General features: G+C 52.3%; 1 protein-coding gene across 4 annotated transcripts in view; it reads left to right on the top strand.

Annotated features, from left to right (window-relative positions):
• ARHGEF18 (Rho/Rac guanine nucleotide exchange factor 18) overlaps nt 1-20596 on the top strand; it is an 83417-nt gene that overhangs the window by 10524 nt on the left and 52297 nt on the right. The window contains exons 3-10 of one of the 4 annotated variants that reach the window (XM_045830178.1): nt 5710-5972; nt 6619-6769; nt 7366-7480; nt 8158-8215; nt 8531-8575; nt 9206-9283; nt 10288-10393; nt 10489-10630. In XM_045830178.1, the coding sequence (XP_045686134.1) occupies nt 5710-5972; nt 6619-6769; nt 7366-7480; nt 8158-8215; nt 8531-8575; nt 9206-9283; nt 10288-10393; nt 10489-10630 (958 nt within the window). The other 3 variants (XM_045830184.1, XM_045830185.1, XM_045830186.1) reach the window with 3 other exon arrangements.

Genomic DNA, 20596 nt, shown 5'->3' with positions numbered 1-20596 from the left:
TGCACATTATCTCAGGGGGCCTCACTGAAACTTGGCAAATTAATTATACCCCATGTTCAAGATGGGAAAACTGGAATCATTGCTGGAACGAGAATGGGGAGGAAAGGGTGGGATGGAGAAAGGGTGGACAGGGGGGTGGATGCATGGATGGACAGATGGAAGAAAGGAAGCTTGAAGAATGGGTGGGTGGATGGATGGAAGGGTGGAAGGGTGGCTGAATGGGTGAGTGGGCATGCAGGTAGATGGATGTACAGGGAAGGAAAAGCCCCCCGCAGGAGCTCCAAGCTGGCACAGCCCTGCAGAGTGGTCTCGGGCCAGCCTGAGGTGGCCAAGCCGTCACCCACACATCAACCTACCGTGCCCTGCGGGTGTTCCAGGAAAGGGTACAACTTCCCAAAAGGGGGCTGACAGTGGGCAGCATCTGCTGACATCCCACCAACAGCTGGGGCAGCACATCCTCACTGAAGTGGGGTCTGGGTGGCATTTTGCACTTCCCGCCACTCTAAGTGAGGGCATTCTGCATGTCCCACTCTGTCATTTTACGTAAAAGGACACTGAAGCCCAGGCAGGGAGTGGATAGGCCCAGGTGTCAAGGGTGATCCAGGTTAAACAAAGATGGGACCAAGATGCAATTAAGCTGCGTCTGCCCAGGGTTCTGGACCTCTTGAGTAGGATCATGGGCTGCAGGCGGTCAGGCCAATGAGACGAGGATGGAGAAACCGTGTGCCGGGGAGCAGTGAGTGCTCAGAGTGTGCAGTGAGGCTCTACCCCCAACTCCTCCAAGTGAACCCCTCCACCCACATCCCAGCCATCCTCCCAGCCATCGTCCCAGCCATTGTCCTCTTGATCACCAGAAATGGAGGCAAGGGAAGTCATTGTCCTTGTCCCCTCCTTCCCATCTGTCTCCGAGCCCTGTGAACACGTGAATGCTGCACCTGCACAGCCCCCAGGTCTGTCCGCATTTCTCCCCCTTCTCCGCAGTGCCATTGAAGGCCACCCTAACCACTCTCCTGGGTGATCGGCACAGGTGTCCCCACTGCACCACCTGGTCTCTGTCTCACCCCGGCCAAACCCATCTTGCATAATCTTTCCAAAGGCAAATCACAGCTCCATAGCCTCCCTACCACCACTGCTTAAAGCTTAAAGATTAAGTCCCTACTTGGTTACAAGGCCTGCTGCTCTGGCCCCTCCCCCTTCCCCCCTACCTCCAGCCACCAGGAGCTCTTCTCCTGCCAGTTGTTGGAAGATACTGTGAGCTCTCAAGCCTGTTGGCTTCTGAATGTCCTGTTCTTTTGTTGCCCGAAATGCCCTCACCTACAGCCTCTGCCTGGTCAACTCCTACTCATTACTCATTGCCCAGGGCGTCACTCCCAGTCACTTCCTCTAGGAAGCCAACCTTGATTGATTGATCGATCTTTAACATTTAGTAGGACCCTGTAAATTCTATGAACTGGTAAAATGTAGATCATTTTAAAATATATGAAGTTTGAACAATACAGCCAGTTAAAGAAATAATTTGCATATCATGTGAAGACTATCTTATGTAGTTGGAACTAGGGGGGGGTTTGGTTTAGTTTTGGCTACAGAAGCTGTCTAAGGACTGTTCACGTTTTCCTAGTTAAGTTGTACTTAGTAAGTCTTCACACCAATGATTGTTTTGGGTTTTGTACTTTTGCTGTACTCTTTGGTTTTTAGAGAAAGACAGAAAGAGAGGAACATCGATTTGTTGTTCCGCCTTTCCATGCATTCACGGCAGGTTCTCATACACTCCCTGACGGGGTGGGGTCACCCCCACAACCTTGGTGCTTCAGGACAATGCTCTCACTTAAAAAGGGCTTTTTCTAAGTAAAATTCCAATCCAGAATTCCTGTTCTTCCAGACAGGGCCCGCTGGCCCCCTTCAATTTTCCCCAGCCTGCTTCCCAGCACCTGCCATCACAGTTGATTATACGTGCTGGACTGAGTCGCTGGTCTTCCCTGGTCAGCTCCAGGCAGCACGGGGCTACCTGTGTGGTCCATCTGACCTAGTCATCAACTTGCCCAGAGGCAGGGCCCTGGCTCCTGAAATTTAAAAAAAAAAAAACTTGGAATATAAAAACTGCAGCCACCCTAATCTACCTCCATCGATGAAGCACTTGCAGTGTGCAGACCTCGTCCCCTGCTGCCTGCAGAGCCATCTAACAAGAAGACAGCATTACCCCTGTTTAAGAAATGAGGAAACTGAGGTTCATGGGAACCTGCCCGTGGTGACACTGAATTGATAAAGCCATACCAGGACTGCAAACGTTGACTAAGGGCTTTCCACCAGGCTGCCATCCAAGAACCATCTGTCCTGGTATTTATTTGCTATTTCATTGGAAAACAGTTCCCTTTTGGACATGCTGAGATGGAGCAAGGAAAATGAATATGCTTGAAGTAGCTTTGGTAGACTGCTTTTCCCTAATGGAAAACCAGACAAACAATGGTTTACATTGTTAGAGAAAGTTTTGTCCGGGTACGATTTAAACCTGCACGCAGTGAGCCCATCTGCAAAGGGGGGATTCCTGGGACATCCGACCTCTGGGTCTGAGTGGGAAGCCTGTCCTCCAAGGTTCCCCAGGGTCCAGGGAGCAGGAGCCTGGTTTGACTGCATCCTCCCTGGGGCATCAGGGCCAGTTACGGGGTGCAGTCCAGTGCCTGAGAGGCTCCGGTTGGGCCAGCTTCCAATTTGTCTCACCCAGGAAGTGATGGAGGAAAGGTCTGAGTCCCCTGCCTCTTCTTCTATCAGTGACCTGCTGCTGGGAGCTGGCAGCCTGTGCCCCCAAACCCCGCTGCCCCCAGCTCTGGCCAGGTTCCCACTTCTGCCTCCTGTGAGGGACACCAGATGCAGAAGAGGGAGGGAGTCCCCGCCCAGGCCAAGAGGCTGTCCAAACCTGTTTATATGTACAGAAGGATGAAAAGCAGAGACTGAAGGGAGCCTTCCAGGAAGTGACAGAGGAGACAGGAGAGCGCTAGAGGTTGTGCAGGCACCAGGGGTGGGAGCACTGGGGGGTAGGGCCAGGCTGAGCTTGGCCAGCCGGGGTCTGAGGTGGGCCTGAGGCATGGGTGTTTTGCCAGAGACTGAAGAAAGGACCCTGGTGTGTACAAGACAGAGCTCAGAAGTGGAGGCAAAGAAGGCACAGCCAGGGAAGGGGAGGGAAATGGGTTGACAGGCGCAAAGGAGAGGTTCCAGAGGAAAGGAGGCTGTGACAACAGCATGGACGCAAACGCACAGTAACCGTGTGACCCAGCAATTCCACCTCCGAGTGTCCACCCCCAAGTACTGAGAGCAGGAACTCAGTGAGATTTTGGAACACCACATTCACAGCAGCATTATCCACAAAAGCCAGAAGGTGGAAAACACCCAAGTGTCCATCAGCACGGGATGGGTAAACACCACGTGCTGTGATCCCGCCACACAGTGTGGTCCATCCACATGATGGAATGGTAGTTGGCCTTAAGAAGGAATGGAAGTCGGATGCATACTAGAATACGGATAAGCCTTGAAAACATGTTAAGTGAAATAAATCAGACACAAAAGGACAAATATCGTGTGGCTCCACTTACAGGAGTTCCCTAGAAGAGTCAGATCCAGAAAGACAGGTGACGGACAGAAGGCTCCCAGGGCCTGGGGTGTGGCGTGGCGTGGCAGGAGTGACTGTCTGATGGGGCAGAGCTTCTGTTTGGGAAGGGGAGTTCTGGAGATGGTGGTGGGGGTGGGGGCACAATGTGAATGTACTAATTCCACTGAACTATAAACTTATAAATGGCAAAAAATATTTTGTCATGTACATTTGCCACAATAAAAAGAACTAAAAGGGAGATAGCAGCACTACAGAGAGCCCCAAGTGGGCGGGGTCAAGAAAAAAAACACGGCCAGATCTCACGTGAGTCCTCCTTCCTTGGCCGCAGCCAGCACGAACCCCGCTTCAGCCTCCTGCTGGCCAAGGTCCTCAGCCAGCCAGGAGCCCGGCTTTTGGCTAGCTGGTATTTTTCCACTTCAAATTGGACACTTCTCCGAAAATTCCCTGCCCAGGTGGGAGCAGGGATCCTGCTGTTCTCCCTCACCTGGTAAAGCCTGGCCATGACAAAAGATCCAGGGGTGGGGTTGCAGGGGTACACGAATAAAGTTACAGGGTGCTCAGTTAGATCTGAATGTCAGACACTGCAATGCTTGGAACATACTCACACTAAAAAATGATTCGTTGTTTATCTAAAGTTCAGACTTAAACAGCTGTCCTGTGTTATATCTAGTAATCCTGTCCTGGGCCTGGGATTCATGCACGGGGACCCCTTTAGGCCACCAGTTGGGATAGTCCATCAAAGGCTTCCTGAGGTCACATAGTGCCTTGGGCAGGAGAGACCCACCCACCCACATACCCACCAAACCTTACCTGGGGACAGTCCTAACAAAGGCCTGGAAAGGGACAGAGGGACACCTTACTAACCTCAAGGGTAATGGCCTGGAGGACATGCCCAAGTTGGGTTTTGGAGGATGAATAGGAGTTTATCAGGTTGCCTCTCAGTGGGCTGGGAGAAAAGGGTTTTCCAGGAGAGGAAGAAGCAGGTGCCCCGCTGGAAAAATTGAATGACAAACAGCATGACTGGGAGGGAGGGAGAGAAGGGCAAAGGAAGCTGAAGAAAGGTGGAGACCAATGAGTGACAAAAGAGCATTAGAGCTAGGACCCAGACAGGCCTGAGTTTGAGCCCAGCTCTGCCGTTTGTGGACTGGGTGGCTGTGGGCAAGTCCTTTTTCCTCCCAGCACCTCACTGTCCCGATGTGGGAAGTGGAATAACTGCGCCCCCTGGTGGAGCCTCTGTGGGATACACACCTTCTGTCTTCCAAGTATAGCCCTGTCTGGCCTGTCTGGCCTGTCTGGTGGGAGGGATGTGAGACTGCGCAGGGGGCGGCCGTGGCGGCGGCGGCGGCGGCAGCGGCAGCAGCAGCAGCAGCAGCAGCAGAGGCAGGCTGACCCTGTAGCCTTTTCTCATAGTGCTGAGGATCTATGGCTTCTCCCTGTTGGGAGGAGAAGACATTGGAAGGACTGACAGCTCAGATGTTCCAGAATCCTCTCTGTAGGAGGAAGCATGGCCAGGATTGGGGGAGGTGATGGAGGAGAGTGCAGGATCCAGTACTGGCATTTCTTAACTTGTTGATGATTCGTTCATCATCATTCTCCTTGCATTACTTTAGGAGTGTTTTAAAATTGCATTAAAATATTATCTTGATACCTGAGTTTTGAGTACCCCCGTCAGTTCTGTGCCTGAGGCAAGTGACCTTGAGACAGGACTAGGAACCTTGCTACTGCCTGACACCCCACCATTCGTGGCAAGGATAACGAACCTCTTTGTGGGCTTTGACAAGTTATGTTTGCGGGCACGATCTTCCGAGAGCCTTAAAACAAACAGGGTGAGCAGGCAGGATAGGGTTCCTTAAGACAGTAGGAATGGAAACTCAGAGGGAGGTGCAGTCAGGTCTGCAAGCCCAGATTCCTGGACCCTTTGAGGGGATAAGGCTTGAAGGCCCAGGTGAGACAGGGGGCTGCAGGACTGCCCCCCCCCCCCGTTCCACCCCTCCCACCGTGAGAAGGGTGCACTGAGCCCAAGCTGGACAGGAGGGGAACCGGCAGAGTCAGGGGCTTGGGGGCCTCTGCTGCCTCAGCCAACATCCTCTTCTCCCCACCACCTACAGGAGGAGGAGGGTGTTCCCCGGCAGCTCAGCAAAAGCATGGAAGACCTCTGCCTGGACTTGGGGGCCCTTCAGGGCAGTGAATATCTCCAGGACCTGGGCCTTGGGGTGCCTGTCCACAGCCAGCCTGAGGGGGCCAAGGACAGTGGCCCTCCTAGCAAAACAGCAGGAAGAGATTCGCCCTTCTCCAGTTCTGTGGGGCCCCAGGCCTTGCCTTGGAGGCGGAGCTGGGAGAGGTCCAGGAGCTGCTCAGAGGGCTGCAAGAGGTTGGTCCCCCACCCTCACCACCCCCCACCATGATGCTGTCCAAGATGCCCTCCCAAGGCCAGGGGTTCTGCATGGGCAGAGGTAGCCCTCTCCCAAGACACATATGCATGCCCACACAGCCTGTGTGGGCACACAAATCCACATGCACAGGCAAACACACACATGTCAAATGAGTGCATGAAAGCCCAAAATGGCACTGTACATGCACACTGGCCCGCACACACTAGGTGTGCACACTGCGCACTCAGCCTGCTCTAACCCCTACCTATAAGACTAAACATATGGCTTGCACACCAGTTCCACAAGGCCACAGATGTACTTGGGATCAAAACAGAGATGGGCGCTCAACCCCACACACACCACAGTGGCCACTCCAAATAGTGGAGGGTACTTTAGCCACCACCCCCCCACCTCCTCAACCCCCTCAAGTCACCCCAAACAGAAAGCCAGTCCATGTAAAAATGGGGGTCTGTGACACAAACATAGCTTCAGCAAATCTACCAGCTTGCCCCCCCTCAGAGAGGTCTGGCCCCTCTCTGAGCCCCAGAAGCATCATCTGCGAGTCCCTCCAGCCTCCCAGATGCTGGAGCTGAAACAGCCGGAAAAGACCTGCGGAAGCCCTGACTCTCTCCCCCCTTCCACCAGGCTCAGCCTTGACTCCTCAGCTGTAAAGGAAGGGCCCTGTCTTGAGCGAACGCTGGCTAGCCTTACTCTGAACCTTCCCGGAGAGGGCCTGCAGGACTGGACTAAAGAGGGTCTGTCCGGGGGCAAGACCCCTGCAGAGCACCCAGGCAAGGTGGGTACAGCCTGCAGCCACCCCACTGACAACACACCTCTGGGCCCAGGAGCCGGTGCTGCAAGTGGGAAGGAGCACCCTGCCTGGAAGGACTTCCTCTCTTGGCTGGGCTGTCCGTCCTGAGATTCCTGCCAACGCCTGAGGGGTCTTCACTGAGGAGGGCTTCCTAGCAGGGGAGCCTTGGCCAAAAGTGCAACCCATTGTCTGTGGATCAGGCAGGTGTCACAGCATCTCTGCAGCTGGAAGGAAGCCTTATCTGTGGCCAGAGTCTGCAACCAAGAGGCCTCATCTGATGCCTGTGATTCTAGCTCACAGCTGGGAAATTCCTGGTCATCTCTGCTCATGACTATGTCCTGTGGGCATGCTGGAGTCTGTAGTCACAGTTTCAGGGCCCCAGCTCATAGCTGGAGTCGAAGGGGATTGCAGCCCACACCTGGTGAGGGGGTGGCTCCAGCATCTGGCTGCTCGGGAGATCCACCTGTCCTGTGGCTGGGGGGCCCTGCATGTGGCTAGGGGCTGGGGCAAAGGGCCTTGACGCGGGAGCCTTTGGGCCGCCTCGGGACTACCCACCTTAGCCAGATGCTTGTTCCCTGCAGGCATGTGGCAGCCTGGAGAAAAGATCAAGGTCACAGTCGGCTCCTGTGTCCTTTGATGAGATCAGTTCCCTGGAAACCTCTCGGGCTCTGGAGGTGCCCACTGCAGCTGTTCAAGGTAGCCAGGCCTGGAGCTTTCTCGCATTTAAACAAGTAGGGTGGTGGGGTTTGGCTGGAGGGTGCCCTGGATGGGGTCCCAGCTGGACCTCAGAGAAGATGGAGGGGGTTTAGGGTCCCCTGGAGGTCCGGGGGAAGGAGTGTCCAGAGAGAGAGAGAGGCTTCTAGCACCTTGCCCTCTTCCTCCCTCCCCCTCCCCAGGGCCCTGGAGCCAAGGTGGACTGCAGCGATGCAGTGACCTTGCCCTCCTTCCACCCTGCTCTCTCTCAGACTCTCTTTCTTTATCTCCCTGTCCCTGAGTCTCTGTCCCAAGGGCTGTGTCTCTCTGGTATCCGACAGACCTGCAGGTGAAGCCTGAGCCCACCACTTTCTAACCAGTCGCAGCCTCTGTAGCTCCCTCTGTAAATGGCAACAATAACTGCATCTCCTTGGGGCCACTTGGGGTTCCCTCAGCACACATGTACAAAGCACTTAACACATTGTAAGCTCTTGTGAGAAGCTGGGGACACCTCCAACCCTGGCTCTCTTCCCTCTTCACACCCCTCCTCCTGAGAATGGCAAATCCCCTCTGGGCTGTATCTGGTTCTGCAGTGGCACGCGGTGGAGGGGCCCACTGCAGGACTGGTCCCATCCAGAGCTCCTCACCCCTGTGCCTCCTGGTGTGGGGGCTCCTTCCAGGCCTGGAGCCGCCAGCACTGGAGTGTCTGGAAGAGGACCACGTGGAGCCAGATCACGTGTGAGTGCCTGCCCCATGCGGCGGAGGGCCCCCCATGCACAGCCAAGGCGTCAAGGCGGTGGGAGGAGGTGTGCAGGTCACACCCACGGTCCCCCTCCATCTCCTTATTGCCTCAGTCTTCTCTCTCACACCACCCTTCTCCCTGGGGAGGGATCCAGATCCCTCAGAAAGGTCCTGACACAGCATCGGCAGAAGGGCTGGGGGTCCTGGTCAGGGTCTGCATGGGAACCCATGGCGGATGAGGCTATCCCAGCTCATCACCAAGAGCATGTCTGCAACCCAGAGCAACTGTGCGCTGTTTTATTTCTGCCCCAGGCTGATGGTCCAGCAGGTGCTGCAAGAACTTCGTCAGTACCATGGGTAAGTGGGAGGGGGACAGGAGTGAGGGAACAGGGGTGGGAGGACATGGGTGGGGACAGGTAAGGGAGTGGACAGGCATGGGGGACAGGTGGAAGGGGACAGATGTAGGAGATAAGTTGTGGGGAAGAGTGGAGAACACAAGTTTGGAGGAACAAGTGTGGGGGACAGGCGTGGAGGGAGAGGCATGAGAGGACAGCTGTGAGAGTAAACAGGCATGGGGGACAGGTGTGAGAAACAAGTTGTAGAGAAGATGGGGGAAATGCGGACAGGAAAGGTGGGAGGAGAGACCGGTGAGGAAAGACCAGGGCCAACAGCGAGAAAGGAGAGAACTGCAGGAGCCCTCAGGGACTCTGCACATGCAGTAAAGTGCAAGTCTTCCCCAGACACCACCAGCTGCTGGGAGAGCTCCCCAACACGCCAGCTCTGCTCTGCCCAGGCGTGCCACTGCCTTCGGGGGCACACACGCCCCAATGGCCACACACACAAACCCACATGTGGAGAAAGGGTGGGCTTTGGGACAGTGGCACTGGGCAAGCACCTCTCCACAGGCACCCTGATGGTGAAGGGCAGGAGAGGGGCAGCTGGGGGAGGGGGCTGCTGACCAGGTCTCTGTCCCCTCTGCTCCCACAGGGCCTGGCAGAGGGCTCGCTTGTCCATCAGCCCCAGAGGAGACCATTCAAACCTCACCTGGTTTGAGTTCCTATCGGAGTAAGTCAGCAGAGTGGCTGCAGATGGAAGCCATGGGTGGGCAGGTGGGGGCCGGCGCTGCCTTTGCACTTGAGGCCCTCTGTGCCTGGCCCTGAGCTGGGGTCCCCTTCCTGTCACTGGACCCACCAAGGGCAACAGTGGGGGTGAGAGTGGGGTTCCTCATACACAGGGGTGGCGGGGAGGGGGGAAGGAAGACTTCCTGGAGGAGGTGACAGCTTGAGCTGGGTTCTGATGAAAGAGGAGTTTGCCAGTACTCAGACTGGAGGATAGGGGAGAGAAAACAGTGACTTCTGGAGGAACTGCAAAGTCTGGGCACAGGTGTCAGGGTGGGGCTGGGAGGAGGGATGGCAAGGGACTTCAGCATAGGCCAGATGACCCCTGCAAAGCAAGGGGCACAGCTCTCTAGGACTGAGGACGGTGAGCACAGACAGTGCTGGGGCAGGCGGTGTGCAGATGGGAGGCGCGGAACCTCCCTCCAGGGAACAGGTTCTGCCAGGCTGGGTTTGCTCGTCACTGACCCACTGAGTATTTATTAAATGAGGGTGTGCCTGCAACCCAGGAGAGGCATGGCAGGGATCTGGGGCTGGAGTCTTGTGGGAGGAAAGGGGAGCCGATCTGAGAGAGATCCTGCAGGGAGCATGGGCAGGATTTGTAGGCTGATAAGATATGGAGGTGGGAGAGGGGTGAGTCAGGGGGAGAACACAGAGATGACAGAGCTGAGACTTCCAGCTCAGAGCCCATCAAGGGACCTCAGGCTGGAGACCATGTCGCTTAGCCCCCTTCAAATTAGTCCATGTGGTTCCTGGAACTTTGCAAACAGCCTCCGATGTCTGTTGAATAGATGAGCGAGTGAGAGAAGGGAGATAGTTGGGGACCACAGAAGGGATGACACAGGAGGAGGAGGCCACGGGGGTGGCAGGTGGATCCCAGGAGCGACATGTGGGAGTGGCTCAGAATGGCCCACTGGGCCTGCTGCCCCTCCTCATCCACCTTCCCACCCTCAGGAGTGAGGATGGAGCCAGCAAGATCGAGAGGAGTGACAGGGGCACCACCAGGGTGAAGCGAAGTCTCAGCTCCCTCTGCAATCGAGTCACCAGGCACAAGGACAAGGTCAGCATGGCAGGGCACCCCTGGCCCCAGAGCCTGGTGATTCAAGGTAGGTCTAGATGCACAAGGCATTCTAAGTCTCCGTTCTGTCCCTACAGGGGAAGAGCCTGGCACATCTAAAGGAAAAGGGCCAGGACGCTCGAGAGAGGAAAGAATGTGTCGATGGCCACCAGCTGTCCCGAGGAGCCTTCTTTGGCCACGCCAACTGCCCCCCATGCAGCAAACCCTTCCTCGGCTCTGGTAAGTCAGGTGGCCCAGCCTGTCCCCTTGGAGGGCAGCCACTTTCTCTCCTTTACTTTTTCTAAACTGCTCCCATGGCCTCCTTCACCCTTTGCATTCTTGTCCTATTCCACCCTTGCCAAGGGCGGGCTGACCTTGGCTCTCTGGAGAGCACCAGGGATGGATCCCTAAGGACAGGGACTAGTTGGTTACCTAAGGACCCCCAAAATTCCCTTTAAGATTCAGTTTTGTCATGGCAAAAACCCTCTTGCAAAATCTGAACTCAGGCGGTGTAACAATTAGCTAAGGCTGCGTAACAAAGCACCACAGTCAGGGTGGAATGTACTCTTACCATCGTCAAGAAGTCTGAGATCAAAGCTCCATCTGAAAGCACCCGGGAGGTCCCACCCCAGGCCTCCCTGCCAGCCTGTGGTTGAGAATGGCTGACTTCACATGGTGTGCTCTCTGTGCCCATGTCTGTGCCCCGATCTCCCCTGTTTGCAAAGACATCAGTCACACTGTACAAAGGGCCCGCCTTACTCCAGTGTGCCCTCATCTGAACTAAGTACATCAGCAATGATCCCGTTTCCAAATAAGGCCACCTTCTGAGATACTGGGGGGATTAGGACTGCTGCCTGTGAGTTGGGAGGTGCACAGTTCACCCCATAACAGGCAGCTTCCTGCTCCCAGGGCTCTCCTGGGAGTAACAGTGAGGATCTCTGCTCGGGAAGGAGCGCTGGGTTCAAGGGGCCCTAGAGGGTGATGACTATGGTCTTTTCTGGGAGTTAGAACTCTGCCTTTTTGAAGCAGGGCCCCAGTTTGTAGGGACGGAGAGAAGGCAGTGGCGAGTGCATGTTAGTGAAGCCATGTGCGATGCTTGTAGCCAGGATTCAGGCTGTGGGCTGTGGCAGGCAGGGTCCAGGCTCATGGAGGGTGCTCGACCTTGGCACTACTGCTAGAGGCAGTCTGATACTTTGTAGGATATTGAGTGGTACACCTGGCCTTCACCCATTGGATGTCAACAGCACCCCTCATGAGCCGGGACAACTGCAGATGGTCCCAGACATGGCCAAACGTTCCCTGGAGGACAAGGCTGCCCCAGTAACAGTCAGTGGGCTGCAGAGGGGGAGAGCAGGACCTAGGGGAGACTGTGCAGGTGATCTGAGCCACAGGTTTTGCATTTCTCGCCTTTTCTGGCTCCACACAGGGCATTAGTTCCTTCTTCCTTGTTCCTTCCTCTTTTGGGAGTGCTGCTGCTGTTTTGCCCGGCAGGGCTGTGGGTGTCCTGCTGGTCGCTGCTGTGGTCAGGGGTGCGCCCTTCGAACTTCCTGTCCGTCGAAGGAGCTCCAACTCGCCTTGGGACACACACCGCGCCCATAGCTGAAGCTGGCATGGGCTTTGCAAAGTGCAAAGTGCACTGACAACTTTAGTGTCTTAAAGTCCTTTAAGCAGCAGGTGATTTCCTGATTCTGCTGGCCTGTTCTCCTCTGGGGGTTGAGTTCAGCTGGACTCAGGGGGCCTTCCTGCAGGGCCAGGATCAAGCTTCCAGGGCCCTACCTGAGACATTTGATTAGAGTGGTATGAGTGGCATTCGAGAACTTGGCAGAAAGAAGGGTGGGGCCAAAGATCTGGAAAGAGCCACAGACAGTACAGGAGTGGCTGCTTTCATGCAGCAGTGGCAGGGTGGAGTGTTTTGCAGCATGATTGATCGCAACGCTGAGAATATTTACTGTAGGGCTCTTGACAGAAAATGCTTGCTGATCCATAAATTAACTTACTCTGCATTGAGAAAGACCCAGGAAATGATTGACCTTAACTACCAGAAATGATTGATCAATAAACCCCTTACAAAAATTATCTTGAGAGCAGAGGGGTTCCAACAGGAACTAATTCCATGAACATCAATTTACAGTCACAGAAAGCTTTGCACAAATAATAAGATTAATGGGTGACTTCCACCTCCAAGCACTTACAACACCCCAAACACCTTGCGCTTTCCACCAATGCCTCCTGAACCCTCACAACAACTCTGCAAGACAGGCCCCAGGACTTCCTGTTCTGTAGCTGGTGAAATGGAGACCCAAAGGCATTAAATTCTCACCTGAGGTCACACAGGCAGGCGGGACAGGAGCTCAGCGCCTCCGCCCTGATCTCCAATCCACTACCATATCACTCCATTGGATTTTTTAAAGTAACAATAATTTTAATTTTTAGTTGCACCAAAACCAAATTTGAATATTTTAAAAGAAAATAAATGCCTCAATTAAAAAAAAGACATGAGGAAAAAAATAACACAATTAAATTACAGCTGCAGGAAGAGCCAAAGTTTAATATAGTGAAGACAGTTTGTTATTTGATGTAGTGGAGGCAATTTTTAAGGTTTTCCCAACATTATATTAATAGCTCGGCATAATACTATGTAAAGTAACAGGAAATTGAAAACACCTTTACACCATATTTCTTCAGACTGTTCTAAAGACAGTGAACTCATGCTCGTTGTTTTTCATGTGCTTTAAAATAAGCTGCCAGCAATTCTAAATCAGGCGAAAATGTGCCTGAATCAAATAGAAGCATTCAGACTTGCAAAAATGTTTTGCAATGAGTCCTTCCTTGCCTTCTATAAAAGCTTAAAATAGCTAAGGAGAGACTAGAATTTATTTTCAAATCCTATAACTGGCTTCCTATAATCTCTTACCGCTAGATTTACTGGCAATACATCAGACATTAAGGACCAGATTTGATTCTTCCACAACCACTGAGTCTAGTCGCCATGTAACATACAGCAGGAGTGCACAGCGGGAGCCATAACTTCGTGTTGTGTTTTGTTACAGGAAAAATCAACACTGATTATATACTCTAGAGAAACTAACTCCTATGCAGAGATTTTAACATTGTAGCAAACCAAAAGGTCAAACTTCAAAATGACCCAATTTGTAACTTGCAGATGGAATATTTTGCTGCATTTTGGTAATATACTTTAACTTAGAGCATACAACTATTTGAGGATGCTTAACAAAACCAACTCCTCCTACCCCTCCATTGCGGGGAGGCTCTTCTCTCCTCCAAACTTTCAATTTTAGATTCACAGACAGGTGCAAAAAGAACAGAGGGCCCCCTTGTAGCTTTCACTCAGCTTCCCCTTAAATAACCCTGGACAGTGGTTATCAAATTTCACAAACCAGCATTGGTACACTGCTTACCAACTCCACACTTCAGATTTCACCGGGCTGGTTTTGTTGTTGTTTGTTGTTGTTGTTTTCATCAGTGTTCTCTTTCTATTTCAGGATCCAACTCAGGACACTATGCTATCTTTAATCATCCTGCATCTCCCATCTTTCTGGTCTGTGACAGTGTCTCAATTTTTCCTTGTTTTTCATGACCTTGACAGTCTTGTGAAGTATTAGCCATGTGTCTTGTACATCACCCCCCAATCTAGGTTTGTCTGATGTTTCCTCCTAATTAGACACAGGCATTACGGGCTTGAGAAACCTTTTTGCCTCATTATATCAGGGGGAAAGCGCTGTTAACATGCTGTCCCTGGGGCAAGGGTCAGGGGTTAACCTTCATCCCTGGTTAAGGTAAACTCTGCCAGGTTACTATGTTTCCCTCTTCCTACTCTGTTGTTTAGAAGTGAGTTACTCAGTCAGGTCTGCTCTCAGAATGGAAGGAATAAAGCTCCAGCTCTTGGAGACATCATTGGATTTTCAGGACAACCCTTTGAGTTCAAGGAAGATTTGCGTTAGTATAAAAGAAATGGGAGGAAGGGCAATAGCAGTGTCAATGACCGTCATTACTCTGTTGTTGTTAGGACGAAACTAGCATCTAAACCACAGGCCCTAGCTCCGGGCTTTGATCACAGCCCCCACAGCTGTCTAAGGAGGCACAGGAGATCACAACAGCTGTGTCTCACCATCAACAGGCTGAGAGCAGGCACCTCCTGGGTATAGCTGGCCACAGGCCTGTCTACCATCAGAGGTATTCAAAGCCACAGATCACTGTCCCCTAAGAGACACAGCCCCACAATAAATTAAACAGAATAGAGAATGAATTACCCTCTAGGTAAACACAGAAGGTGGGGCTCCAGGGTAAAGCTGACATGCTTTCCCAGACACCAGCCCTTCCAGAGGAATACCATTTCAGACAGTCCTGTTTCTGGCTTTGACCTTTGCGGCCCTTCATGGTCTGACCCTGCATACCCCTCCACCCTCTCTCCCACTTTTCAGCCACCCAGGCTCCAAAGCCTAGTGACCTTGAAGTCTTGTGGCTGCCCATGCTCAGCATCTTGTTCATTCAGCACTGTTCCTGGAACTCCCTGGATCACTTAACTCTTACTCACCCTTTAAAACATAGTGCAGGTCCACTTCCCCTGGGAAGCCTGTATTAAGTGACTGTGTAAGTGTATGAGTGTCTCTTAGGCCACTTGCTGTCCACAGAAGTCATTCTGCCCCCCAGGGGACATTTGGAGACATTTTTTATTGTCACAAGTGGGTGTGCTACTTACATCTAATGAGTAGTGAGAGGCCAAGGATGCTGTTTAACATCCCTCAATACATGAGATAGCTCTCCACAGCAGAGAAGTCTCCGGCCCCATTGCCGATAATGCCAAGATTGAAAAACGCTGCTTTAGAAACGCATGCTCTCTCCCCATGATAAGGACTCAGTAGATGCAGAGTGCATGGACAGGTGAAAGAAAGGCGAGCAATTCCTCTCTTTGCCCGGCTCCTTGAAAGTCAGCTTCTACATTTAGAGGAGACCTGTGTCACCTGAAGGCTTCCATAATCAAGACGGCTACAGAAATAAGGGTCATACAACTCTTCCTGCTTAAAATCTCCAATGGCTCCCCAATGCCTTTGGAATAAAGTCCAAAAGCCATAGCAAATCAGAGAGTGAACATTGACCAACCCAGTGAGACATTGAAGGACCCAAGTTGGGGCTTCTGACCTCAGTCTGGGCTGGGTGTCTAATGAAGCTTACGTTCCTTCATTTCTGGAGTCTCTAGCTCCCTGCACATGCCCCTTCTCTTGACCATGAAGACCAGACTTACATGGAAGGCAGGTCACATGGGGGACCCATACCCCCAGTTTCTGGAGTGAGGGCTCTTGATCAGATTGTGTGTTTTGTGAGTTTGATCTGGGGAGATCTTGAACCTTGGGTGAGAGGTACTCGGCTCCTCTCCTGTTACCCGTGGAGGACCTGGATGGGCCCAGCCATTTCAGGCTGGGATGTCTGGTGGCGCCTGCAGAGGCGTTCAAGCTGAGGGAGGCTTCTGGCGTGCCCACAGATGTCTAGGAATCCTTGTTTGGGGGAGTGTGACGTTTCAGACTCTGAGCAACTATGTCAGGGTATCTGATCACATCCTCACTGGGAGTGTCTGGTTTGCATTGTGGGGAAGGATCTAAAGTGGCCTGTGTAGGGTCTCTTAACAGTTTGTGGGTGTCTGAAAGCCCGCTTGGGGGTGTCTGGTGGCTCCCAGGTGCCGTTGTGTGGTGCTTTGGGGATATTTCTCATGTTTTTGAGATTGTGAATGTTGGATTTGGGGATCTGACAGAACTAGGTGGGTGTCTGAACAATTTTCTGGTGACTGAAATCATGTTTGGGGAATGATGGCACCTGCCTGAGTATCTGGCATGTGTTTGGGGGTACCTGTGTTGGGTTGTCTGGGACCCCTTGAGAGGTCCCAGACTTTTAGTCAGTTGTGCTTGTAGTCAACACCGCCCCGTCTTCGGAGGTGACAAATCTGTTCTCTTCATTTCTTGAACCCGCCCCTCTCTGACTTCTTGCCTTCAACCCCATCATGTCCCCAGGCGCCCGCTGACAGTCCAGACACCCAATTCTCCCCGGAGCCCCACTGTCCTCCCACCCGGACTCCTGCCCCGCAGATCACCCCGCCCGCCGGAGACCCCCGCCTCGCTGACCGGCCCACCAAGGGTCTCCCGCACCCCCCTAGCAAGTACCCTGCCCAGTAGTCCCCATGTGCGCACGCGCAGAACGGACGCCCCACCCCGCTTCCCCAAGAGCAGCCTGAAGCAAAATTCGACCACCAGGCTCCGCCTCCAGGGCCCGCCCTCGGGGAGGGGCCGCGCTTGCGCGACTAGCCCGCGCGGCCTCCCGCTTCCGGCTTCGTGCGGCTGTGGCCGTGGATCCGCCGAAGTGGGCGGTGGCGGTGGCGGTGGCGAGACTGGCGGAGCCGCAGCCGCGAGTAGCCAGCGAGGGCCGAGCCAAGGTGAGGGCGGAGGGCGGATCCGAGGAGCACTGTGCTCGGGAGGGAAGTCTCGGGCGGTGCGACGGCGCCGTCGGGCCCCAGGGCGGCCTGAGCATTAGGCTGGGCCTGGTGGGCTCCCCTAAGCCGGCGGGCGGTTCTGTGTCTGGCGAACGCACAGATGCACGGATGCAGGCGATGCCCGCTGTCCCTCCGATTCCCCGCAGCCCAGCCCTCGACCGTGCACCTCCCCTCGCCCGGGAGGTAAAGGTCATCGGACTCCAGGTTCAGGTGCACCTGGGGAAGAACCAGGGGCCTGGTGATAACCGTACAGTGACCAGCGCCGTGGTACTTAAGCCCTCGGAGGAGAACTCACTTCTCGGAGCAAGGTAGCAAACCCCGGAGTGCTGGGGTACTTTGGGTCCTTGCTCCAGCGTCTTGCGGAAGAACTTGGACGGTACGGGGCAGCTTCCCTGGCACGGTTTGTTGTAGCTCTTTTCCACCTGTTGCTCTGTTGCGATCAAAGCGATAGAAGAGATTACTGGCCCAGAGGGTAAACGTTTTCCTGAAGTTTCACCCCTGAAGTGAAGAGCCCGACTTTTCCCCTGTGCCTCGCTGGGGGAGGTGGAGCTCCAGCCGGGAGGTTAAAGGGCCCTCCTATTCTGGCTGGCTAGGGAAAGGACAGGACAGTGCGAACAGTCCCAGGCCAAGGCGATTTGGGGATGGTTTTGCGCGTATTCGAGTTAGTAATTAATCCTGGAGCTATATGGAGAAGTGTCGAGAGTTCAGGCTTCAGAGTCAAATCAGAGCTGGGTTCTGGACCTAGTTTCCACCACACATTAGCCATGTAACCTCGCTAAGCCTCAATCTCCCCATCTTTGAACGGGGAGTAAGGATTGGTGGGGGATTTGATGAGATTACGTATGTAAGGTGCATAGCCAAGTGCCTGGCAGATGGTGAGTGCGGAGTGAGTGTCGCGTATTTTATGCGTATGCTCATGCTCAGTATCTTTAGGTTGTATTTTTGAGTTGAGATCCTAGGTAACAAAGAGTCTGGAAAATTCGAGCATCTCGGTTGTTGTTTGGACTGAATCAGAGTTTACACTTTATCAAGAGTTAAGTCCTCTTGAGAAAAAAAGTTATTTTAAAGCAACATAACATACAGCCAGAAGGCGTAATACGTTTAGTTCTTGTAAACATACTTTGTTTTACTTTCCATCAGCTTTTCACTTTTAAATGGCATTGGTGAGAGAAATGGAAAGGTGATTCTGCAATTCCCCTCTCTCTCTCCTTCTCTTTTTTTAAGTTGACTTGAGAACACCCCCATTTTGAAAGCTGCAGTGGCACCTACTTTGTTTCTGGCATAAGCTGGGGTATAATTTTCATTTTTGTCACATAATAGCAATTACCGTTTCCTTTGTCACCAGCCACTGGGACCAGGGCTGTGTTTACCAGTTGTGCTTCCCTGGGTGTTTACCTTCCACATGTTTAGCATATTTCTGATCCTTAAATCAAAGTCTCCTTCATTCTTCCTCACTCGGCTTGGGGCCTGTTTCTGTTTCTTCAAATTCCATCTGACTTTTAAAACATGTTCATTATAGCTTTCTTAAATAATTTAAAGCCCAAAGAGCCTCAGTAAGTTCAAGCAATTATTGTTTCTTATTTGTTTTATGCTACTTTCCCCCTGAAAGTAGTGAAGAGCTGCTACGTTTTACAAACCCTCTCCAGGTGCAAAATAATTGCAGCCACAACTCCGGAGCTGCCTGTAGGACATTTTTGGAGCTGGAATGTGGCTGGTGGGGGAGGGACAAACCAATTAAAATAGTGTCCTCCCGACATCTCAATGAAAGGACCCATGGAACTCTGCTCATTTTTTTGTTGTTAAAATGGCTGTGAGTGTAAACAGTTCAACTTGCTTGCTTCTCTGCTTTTGTTCTTAGATAAGTTAATAGTTTCTGAGGATAGTGTTGCAATTAGTTATGTTCAAAGTAACAAATAACCACACGGATTCACAGCATCTCTTAAAAAACTATCCTAAAGGTTTAAGTGTATACATTTAATACATTGTAGGTGTATTATGTTTTAAAAGTCACCTTTTTTCAATATAACAGCTTTATTCAGATATAATTCACATACCATATAATTCACACTTCTAAAGTGTGAATTAAGGTTGTTAGTACATTCAGAGAGTTATACAACAGTCACCACCACCTAATTCCAGAACATGTTACCAGTTGGTTGTTCTTAGGAGTGGGTGTCAGGAGGCAAGAAAGGCAAAAGAGAGAGGTGGTCCAGGCAGGTGCCCCTCCATGGCAGCGTGGGGTAGAGGGAGGGAAGGACCTCTCGTGAGTGACTTCACTGGAATCGGGCAGGATCCTGCACACCAGGACAGCTGTGTGCTGTGTGTGGGTAACTCTTGGCCAAGATTCATTCGCAAAGCAAAAATGAATTTAGAAAGAAAAGTAGATCCACAGTAGGGGTTAGGGCACCACCTTACCAAGTGAAGTGAACAGTGACTGGGCAGACACAATGTCGAGCAGAATGCTCAGTGGTGGCGGGCATCCCGAGCTGGAAGAGAGTCAGCTCTGTGGCGTTCATGTTGCTGGAATGTGGTGATTGATGACAAGTCCTTGTGACCCTTTGTGGTGTCTGCCTAGGGGCTCCTAATGAAAGAATTTAAAGAGCGCTGGGAAGATGGAGAGACACTGAGACCCTCAACACTGTTGGTGGGACTGTAGAATGGTGCAGCCACTTTGAAAAGCCATCAGGCAGTTCTTCAAAAGGTTCCACACGGGATTCCCATAAGATCCATCAGTTTCCACTCCTGTGTGCATGCCTAAGAGAAATGAGAACACAAGTCCTCCACACAAAAGCTGGCACACACATGTTCATGGGGGCACCATTCCCAATGGCCAAAAGATAGAAGCAGCCCAGACGACCATAGCTGATGAGTGGAAAAATAAAATAGTCTATCCACACAATGGAATTGTTCTCCCACAAAAAGAAATGAAATTCTGATAGAGGCTCCAGCATGGGTGAGCCTTGAACACATCATGCTAAGTGAAAGACGCTAGACACAAAAGGCCACATACTGTGAAATATCAAGAATAGGCAAATCCATAGAGACAAAAAGTGGGATAGTGGTTGCTGGGGCTAGAGGGAGGAGGTGGGGAGTGACAGCTAAAGGGAAGGTGTGGGGTTTCTTTTGGGGGTGTTAAAAATGTTCTAAAACTGGTTGTGATGGATGTACTATCCATCAATTGTGCACTTTAAAAGGGTGGATTGTAAGCTGGCCTGTGTGGCTAGGTTGGTTGGAGCATCATCCTGTAAACCAAAAGATTGCAGGTTCAATCCCCAGTCAAGGCACTTGCAGGAGGGGAGGCAACCAATATCTCTCTCTCTCTCTCTCTCTCTCTCTCTCTCTCTCTCTCTCTCTCTCCCCCCTCCCTCCCCTCCCCCCCCACCCCCGTCCTTTCCTCTCCTCTCCCCTTCCTGTCTCTCTAAAAGCAATAAAAAGAAGTCCTCGGGTAAGGAGAAAGAAGGGAGTGGATGGAGGGTGAATTGTGTAGGGTGTGGATTTTATCTCAGTAAAGCTGTTAAATAAGAGGGGGCATAAGAACTAGAGCTCTGTGAAAGTGGCTGTGGGGGTGGGACAGAACTATAAGAAGGGGTCTGAGACCAGGAACTGAGAGACTGAGGGACAAAGATCAGAGAGCCCTGAAGGAAAGGGGACAGTGTGCCAACATCAGTGGTGTGCAGCTGGGTTATTGATGTGGGTAGATTCTTATT

The sequence above is a fragment of the Phyllostomus hastatus genome, unplaced genomic scaffold (assembly GCF_019186645.2).
Source record: "Phyllostomus hastatus isolate PE091 unplaced genomic scaffold, TTU_PhHast_1.1 phas_contig_150, whole genome shotgun sequence".
In the NCBI taxonomy this organism is placed as follows: Eukaryota; Metazoa; Chordata; class Mammalia; order Chiroptera; family Phyllostomidae; genus Phyllostomus; species Phyllostomus hastatus.
Note: the sequence above shows the minus strand (reverse complement) of the source record. Positions and strands in the feature narration are given on the sequence as shown.